Genomic DNA, 8255 nt, shown 5'->3' on the forward strand with positions numbered 1-8255 from the left:
TTCCTGAGCAACAGATATATACTGATTATATACGTCTTAATACATCGCCATCTGTTCAAGAATAAAGTTCAATGTAAATATATACTATTTAAATACTAATAAAGTGGGGGAATGTATGCTTTCATCAGTGTTTTATGATAAACGTGACTCAACATAACATTGCGACTACAGTAAAAAAGCTTTTACTGTTCTAAAAACACAGAAAACTCTCGAAACGCTCTCGCGGTGCTTTGATGCCACACGTGACAGTGACATGGCGTCGGCGCCGTCTCAAGTCGGACAGAATTACTAACTGGCATGCACTGCTTCAAGTCAGATTGCGATCGATCTGCGCAGTGCTGCATGTGTGTCCTTTCGTCACACAATCCTGTCACACATCATACCTTTAATATAAATTGGATAAAGAACTGTATTAATAAGCCCTCATCTATAAGGAATCTGATCCCTAATGTTATTTTTTTTCCAAACTAGGAGGTTTAAGTTTCTTATTAATGTGTAATTATATCCCTGTCAAATTATCCCTTTTTTATAGACAATTGTTATTAGCTTGGTTGGATTCTGGAAATATAATTTTGTGTATTTTTGGTGAATTTCTGAAATATACAAATCTATATACACTGTAAAATCCAATAGTTTTACCTTACTTAGATTTAATTAGTTATCTTTACTTAGTTGTTATACTTACTAGGTTTTATTAAGTTACAGCTACTTTCAAGGCAAATAAAACAATTTACTTAATGTTTTGAGTGACATTTACTTAAAATGTTCAAGTAGCCTCAAAGGAACCAATGACATTAATAAACCAGTGCACTAATATGTTGCTAAAGTGCAACAACAGAAGAAGAAAAGAAAAAGAGTCTTAATAGACTTTTCACCCATTTCCTCCATGTCTGCAGTTATCTTTCACTAGTTGCATTCACTCGTTTCCCAAAGTCATCTTGAATGTTGAATTCTCAATACAACTGAAATATTTGAAAGAACATCACATAAGCTAACTTCATAAATTGATGTTGATTTTCCTAAAATGTGTTTTTTTAACTCGAATTAATGCATATTCATATTTATTTTAGAGCTACAGTAACATCTTCTGATTTCTCAACATGGGGACACCAGAGCTGTCAATCTATAAATTGGGGAAAAAAGTAACGTGCGTTACTTATTTGAAAAAGTAACTCCGATATTCTCTTGTAAATTAAAAAGTAATGCGTTACTTTACTAGTTACTTGAAAAAAGTAATCTGATTACGTAACTCGCGTTACTTGTAATATATTACCCCCAACACTGCCCGTCGTTATATTACATTTATAAAAAACTGAGAATGGCTCAGTAGAAAAACACTTACGTACAAGTATTAAAGTTACCGATATTAAAGTATCAAAAGTATGGGTTAATTTTAATTGCATAATTGACTGTATTGATGGCATAGGTGAATGGGCGGTTGCTAAAGGTAACTATTTATTTACTATTTATAACTATTTATTCACTGTTTATAAATAAATAGTGTCATAATTTATTCTCATGCTATTACAAATCTGTATTAATTTATTTATCTGCAGAGCATAAATAATCTTGGGATTGATCTTGGTTAATCTTAATAAACAAAAAAATTATTTAACATTGAATCATTAATTTTATTTAAGATTAAAATTAAGCTATACCAATGAATTAATTAATATATGACAACGATGCCGTATGTTTCATAGTCATAAACTCCTAGTCCTAACTCATAAATACTGACATTATTCATAAATGATCAAATTAAATGTTCTACTTGTCTTTTATCAGTGTAAAACGTAATGTTCGCACGTACTAACAGTACAACGATTGCAGCTGCGGGTCCCTAACGATAAATAATCACAGGGTGTTCCCTCGGTGCTCGAGTGAAGATTCATAAACTGAGATTGTATTGTGGATAAAATCTCAGTGTCTGAGCTGCAGAGCAGAAAATACATTCAGATACAATTATTTACAGGCTGACAGATACGGATTGGCACCCAGCTTCATTTTTTATAGATATATTAGTTTATATTATTTAATAAGCTGACAAATAAAATTATGCCTTTTTGTCTACTTGATATATTTTCCATATGACTGAAAAGTTTGGGACTTGAAGGCGCATCTTGTCAGCATATTTTGATAGCCTAATTACTCTAAAATCAAACATTTAGTATTATAACTATAGCGGGGCATGTTGTCACAGCAATTGTTTGAGAAGTACGCTGTTTATGTCTTTAAAATTTAACCAGTAAAACAATTATGAATATTTCTGAATTGGAAACAGAAAGGGAATAATTTGACTCTTGTCTGAATGTGATTTCTTGATTCATAAAAAAATAACTTACAGGCATGTATTTTTTTTTCAACACTCTGACAGCAGCTAGTGTTAGTAAGAAATGAATCTGTCCTTCAAACATCTGGAATTATTTTGGATATGCTATTATAAACATGTCCTAGTAACTATTCCCTTGTCAAGAGGATTAAAAACATTTTATTTATGATCATCACATTCACCTTATGAATCAGGCACAGAATGAGAAAAATAATAAGTTATACAATGTAAGACGATTTCTTGTGCTCATTGGGACAGTCAGGTTAAGGCTAATGGTGTGCAGACACATGGCGTTTCAGCTTGAGCATATCATTTGTAACTGTAAACTCTATCGATTTGCTCTAGTGTGAGTGATTAACCAATGATAACAGTGAAACATCAGTTTATTATTAAATACACTGCTGTACCTGAAACATCTATGCAAGAACTCTTTACATATAAATTAACAAGTATTGCAGAAATAACAATTGCCTCTTTTAAATTAAACTTAACATTAGAAGTCCCTAAAAGGGACTAAATTGTTAAAAGTGCAGTCACCAACCTGTTGATAAAAGATGCTTTGAAGAAATTAATGTATATATTGCTATTTAAATCAATGGAGTAATAAAAGTGCAAGTTGTTTAAAACAATTACTAAAATAAGAATTTAAATAGAGTATAGCATGCATAAAGTCTTACTAGAAGACAACTTAAACTTAAGTCTTAAAATAATGCAGGCATAGCAAAAATTATTTAGTATGGTTAGAAGTGCTGAACTGAAGAAGAATATGTACATACAATGATCCAAAGAATATTTGGACTCTTAAACCACAGTGAAACAAATGTCACTGCATTAGACTAGGGTTACCCTAAAAAAAAAAATAATAATAATAATAATTATATATATACACACACGATTACACCAAGCAGGGCTCTAGACTGCGACCAAATCCATTTTTGAGAATGTGCAAGTTAAAATTTGACATGATCACATTTGACCTCATACGTCATCCGCCCGGAGCTGCTTCTGTTTACAACAGTGAGTGCAAGCTACATTAAAGTGATTATTACATTTTGAATATCGATATTTTTCTTACAAAAACGCATTGATTCGCTACAGGAGGCCTTTGTTCACCCCCCGGAGCCGTGAGAGACACTTTTTTCTTTATGGATGAGTGCTATTTATTTAACTTCTTTTGGACTGATGCATGCAACACCCGCTGAGTGCCATTAAACAGCTTGAAAGACCAAAGACAATTTTTAATATAACTCCGACTGGATTCGTCTGAAAGAAGAAAGTCATATATACCTAGGATGACTTGAGGGTGAGTAATTTGTCGGCTAATTTTCATTTTTGGGTGAACTAACCCTTTAAGCCATCTAAAAATGTAAAGGTCGATAGGGGATTACTTTAAAATACAAAGTGTGGAGGGCAAGGATGCTGGTGGACAGAATGAGCCAACGAGCCAGCATACAGACTCTGACACAACTGATGACGAGAGCACAGGTGCGGACAGTGAGGAACCGAGTGAGGAAAACAAAAGATCCCTGATAGCACATATTCATCACGGAGATGTCTATTTGACGTCTGCATTATTTTTAGAGTGTTTGCTCATATCCAATACGTCTATAGGACATTTCCTATCAGATGTCAAATAGATGTAAAGAAAATGTCTTTAAGATGTTTATGATTTAGAATGTATGTAAAACTGACATCTTACAGACGTCTGTCAGATGTTTGAACACAGCAGACGCTTTCCAGACGAAGCAATCTTTAACAGACAACTTGCAGACCTATGTGTGCTATCTGAGAAAAGGCACTACTTGGATGCTTTTGCGATGTTGGTGTCACGTTTTACAAGAAAAGATAATGGCCTGTTGTGCTTACATCTATACACCTTTCACTCTCTTAGACTAAAACGAATGCTTGAAAGATGGATTCATTATAAGTCTTAATGAAAAGCACAACAACTAGCATGTATAACATTTATTACCAAAAACATAAAGCATACACCACATGCTGTGCCTTATCATTTCCTCGTCATTTTTGCCGTGCGCACCTTACGCTTATGTGCACCTGAACCGCGCACACTGATATGGAAAGCAAGGAAGATAAAAAAATGTGTGAATTTTAACATGTAAACAACACTTCAAATATGCGTTGTTTGTGCATTGTTTAGCCGTATATCACATGCTGTTTACATGTTGTTTGCGCGTTGCATAGATTTTTCACACGCAGATAGATAGATAGATAGATCAATTAATAAAAAATTAAAAAAGTGCAACCAAATCATACGCTGGTGCAACCATTTGAGAAAGTTGCACCAGTGATAAAAATTGAGTCTAGAGCCCTGCCAAGTGGCATTTACATCTTATAATAGTTTGTTAGGTTTCAAATAATCAATTAATACATGTGTTGAAAATGAAGATAAGTATTGTGAAACTTCCTGTTTGTTGAAAGTTAGTGTAACATCACGTTAATGTGATGAACTGACCAGTGTTGGGGAGAAGTTATAAGTAACAAGAGCTACATAATCCGATTCAGTTTTTCAAGTAACTATTAAAGTAACACGTTACGTTTGAATTTACAAGAAGATATGAGTGACTTTTTCAAATAAGTGAGGCCAGGTGCTTTGTTTTCCTGTGTATTGACTGACTGCTCTCCTGTCCTCATGTTGAGAGAAATCAGGAGTTGTGAGCGCTGCGTGAACATGATGTTACTGTAGATCTAGACTAAATGAGAACATGCATTTACTCATCTCACGTACATAAAAACAGATTCAGCATTCCTCAAAATCAATAAAAGAGTGAAATGCAATCCTGCAATAATTAAATGTTAAATAACACAGATATCATTCATGTTCCGATGATCCAATTCAACCATACTAATAAGAAAGTAACGTAATGTATTACTTTTCATAAGAAAGTAACTAAGTAACACAATTAGTTACTTTTTTAAGGAGTAACACGATATTGTAATGCATTACTTTTAAAATGAACTTTCCCCAACACTGTTCTTCATACATTCACTTCAATAATACTGGGATCAGTGGTCTAAACGTCACTGCAATACATTTCTCAGAAAATATACCACTTGGTTTGATATTTCCTTGTCTAATCCAATGAAATTCATACATTTTCCAGGCCACTGTACTGAAGTTACTTTGTGACAAATTCAACATGCTTTTGGCTCCGGGTCAGTCGACTAGTATCAGAGTCTTTTGAGCTATGTAACCCATCTGAACTTACAGCACAAGCAAATTTTGGGTCCTGTTGTGTTTTATCAAAGGTCTTCCTTTTTTCACTGCGTCCTCGTGCCCTATAGCCTACCTCCCTCATACCCACACAGGAATGACTTCTTTGCCCTGGCCTTCTCTTTTTTACATCACCAATACTGGCATTGCTGGCTGTTGTAGCTGTAGAAGAAACTTGGTCAACACTGTATGTGGAACCAACCGGATTGCGAATGTTACCGATAGCCTGCATGCGCCTCAAGTGGCTGCTCTCGCTCAAAGGGTCGCTGAGTCTGTGCTCTCGAGATCGGTGTCTGGGTTCCAGCTGATGAGCCCTGCTCTCACTGCTGCTCCTTTTAGGCAAACCTGAGACCTGGCCCTTCTTCTCCAGGAGTGGACTCAACCTTGTGTGGTGGTGGTAGGCAAAAGAGCGGCATGTGCCATTCAAGATGGGATACTGATTCTGGCAATGTGGGCAGGTACAGCCTGAAAGCTGAAGGGTGGGTGCACTGGCAAAAGAGGACAGTAACGCCAAAGGGAACGCACGCTGGCAGTGGAGGATGCATTTAGGAGAGCTTAGGCTGCGATGAGAAGTCGAATGAGGCAAATTGCGACCTTTAGGTAATGGGGCGTTGGTTTTGCTGCTGTCTTCTTGGATGGTTTGGATCTGATGCCATTCCAATTGCAATAGCCGGTCCAAGTATCTCTCAAGCTGCCCAGTGGGCTTGGGACGAGGAATGCCCTTGCCTTCTGTGTTCAAGTACACAGCTAACTGCAGGAGACTCCAAGCATTGAAAGGAGGCGGTAAGAAATCTGGATAGCTGCCTCTGAACTTGTTGTGCCCTCGACAAGAAGGTCTCGAGGCATGAAGGTCAGACGGATCTATGACCTCTGCACGTAGGTTGAGGTCAGGAGGAGAGATTTGAGCGGGAAGCGCAGAATACCTTTCAGAGTCTGAGAGGTCACTGGCACCGTCCTCTTCTCCATCTTTACTTTGTAGCGTACAGCTCTCGTCTTTGAGTCTGCACTCTGACGAGTCTTCTCTCTGAGCTTGTACAGGATGAGGGTATACAGGCCTTACACTTGAACTTTTACCCCTGCCACCACTCTCTTTTGCACCATGGCTGTTTTGTCTTTGCTGCCTCTCCTTCTGTCCATTTTTGGAAGTTGCGTGAGATTTGATCTTAGCGTTGTGTTGCCTCGAGGAACCAAAGGAAAAGGTTTTAAACATCTTTGAAATGTTTACAATATCTGGTCACACTTTATGTTGCCACATATTGACAATAATAATCATGTACTTGGTGTGCCATTATTTATTATTATTTATTCATTTGTAGCTGCTTCTCCTATTATAATAATTAGGCTATAGTAAAATGCAATATGCATAACTTAAACACTCTAATAAATAAATAAGTGTTAACCCTTATCTCAATTAATCATCTATGTGCCAAACTCTTTTCTAACCTGTCTGTGGGGTTCGCCATGATCAACATTTTGTCCAGTCTTGTCCTTCTTAACCTTTGCTGAGAGTCCTGTAGACATGAGGAAAACAGCACTTACGCCTACCATCATATGCTCAATTTATGATACTTTCTATTCAAAATCTATTTAGTTTAATTAGTCTATTCCATTTTTTTTTATAACCAATAAACCATTGCTGTCGAGTACTCACAGGTTCAGATGACAGGCTGATGCCATTATTCGGTGGTGGATGCAAAGGTGCCTTTGTGGTTTTCTTGCTTTCAGTGAAAAAGTCAGGTTAGTCAAGATCAGTTCAGAAATAAAAGCAGCTAAATTTGGTTCCAATTTTAAAGAAGCCTATCCAAACCCCTTCATCATAAATGGATGACCTGGCTGGCAGGTAAATAAAACATGACCTTAATTTAACTACGGTTATTTATTCTTACCTTGGTGCATGTCCCACTGCTTTAGTTTGTGTTCTATCAAACGAACGAAGCTTATTCTGACTATAATGCACAGTGCGCTCCTGTAAGACCGTTCCCATCTCTGGCATTCCTCAAAGCAGCCTGGATCTCCTAGAAGGGATGGAATCTCTCCTATTGCATGCACGGAGTCTTTTGATCCGAAGGCATGTCCATTTTTTCTTGATCATGTGAGGTTTACACCCACGATCAATCGACTGTCTCGCGCACTGCTCGCTTTAGTCCTCGGTGCATATGTACCGTTCTGTCCTAAATAATTCAGCGACGACCGGATCAGCCTGTCTGTAATGAGATGCATCGATCAAATTAGGCGGTCTGTTCGATTCTGTCTCATGAATTACACTAATCGATATGGGCTTAATTGTGTGGAGCTTGTAAATGAGGATATTTACACAGGCGTGTTTTCCAGCTGTGTGGATGCTGACGGGCGCATTGCTGCGTGGGAAATGTAGTCAACAGTGTCATGGGCTCACAGTGTAGCCTACACCATACTGTAATATGTCTGAAACCCCTTGTGCACTGTAAGCCAGCGACGCGACACACAAATGCAGTTAACCTGAAGCGCGCTATTTAAGTCAAGATCGTCGCGGCGTTTATTCACAAATGCTCGCGCATCGAGATTGACTGAGCGCTATGCATTGTTTACAGACAGCACGTGAGAATGTCTTATCTCATGTACGGGGGTCTAATAATAATCGTCGGTGTGGTAGTTCAGACATGGGATCAGTAGTTAAATGTCATAGGCGCTCGATCTCCGCGTATTTTATTACAA

The 8255-nt window shown here is 37.3% G+C and overlaps 1 protein-coding gene across 3 annotated transcripts in view; it reads right to left on the bottom strand.

The window, feature by feature from the left end:
• The window catches only part of LOC107550337 (protein FAM217B-like), a 12337-nt gene extending 4304 nt beyond the window's left edge, over positions 1 to 8033 (bottom strand). The window contains exons 1-4 of one of the 3 annotated variants that reach the window (XM_016231607.1): positions 7448 to 8018; positions 7213 to 7279; positions 7005 to 7072; positions 5781 to 6739 (exon numbers count right to left, since the gene is read on the bottom strand). In XM_016231607.1, the coding sequence (XP_016087093.1) occupies positions 5781 to 6739; positions 7005 to 7072; positions 7213 to 7279; positions 7448 to 7554 (1201 nt within the window). In that variant the 5' untranslated portion in view covers positions 7555 to 8018. Of the gene's footprint in view, positions 1 to 5317; positions 6740 to 7004; positions 7073 to 7212; positions 7280 to 7447 lie in introns of those variants that run through there. The other 2 variants (XM_016231608.1, XM_016231606.1) reach the window with 2 other exon arrangements.
• Positions 8034 to 8255: the final 222 nt, after the last annotated feature.

The sequence above is a fragment of the Sinocyclocheilus grahami genome, unplaced genomic scaffold (assembly GCF_001515645.1).
Source record: "Sinocyclocheilus grahami isolate Dianchi unplaced genomic scaffold, SAMN03320097.WGS_v1.1 scaffold396.1, whole genome shotgun sequence".
In the NCBI taxonomy this organism is placed as follows: domain Eukaryota; kingdom Metazoa; phylum Chordata; class Actinopteri; order Cypriniformes; family Cyprinidae; genus Sinocyclocheilus; species Sinocyclocheilus grahami.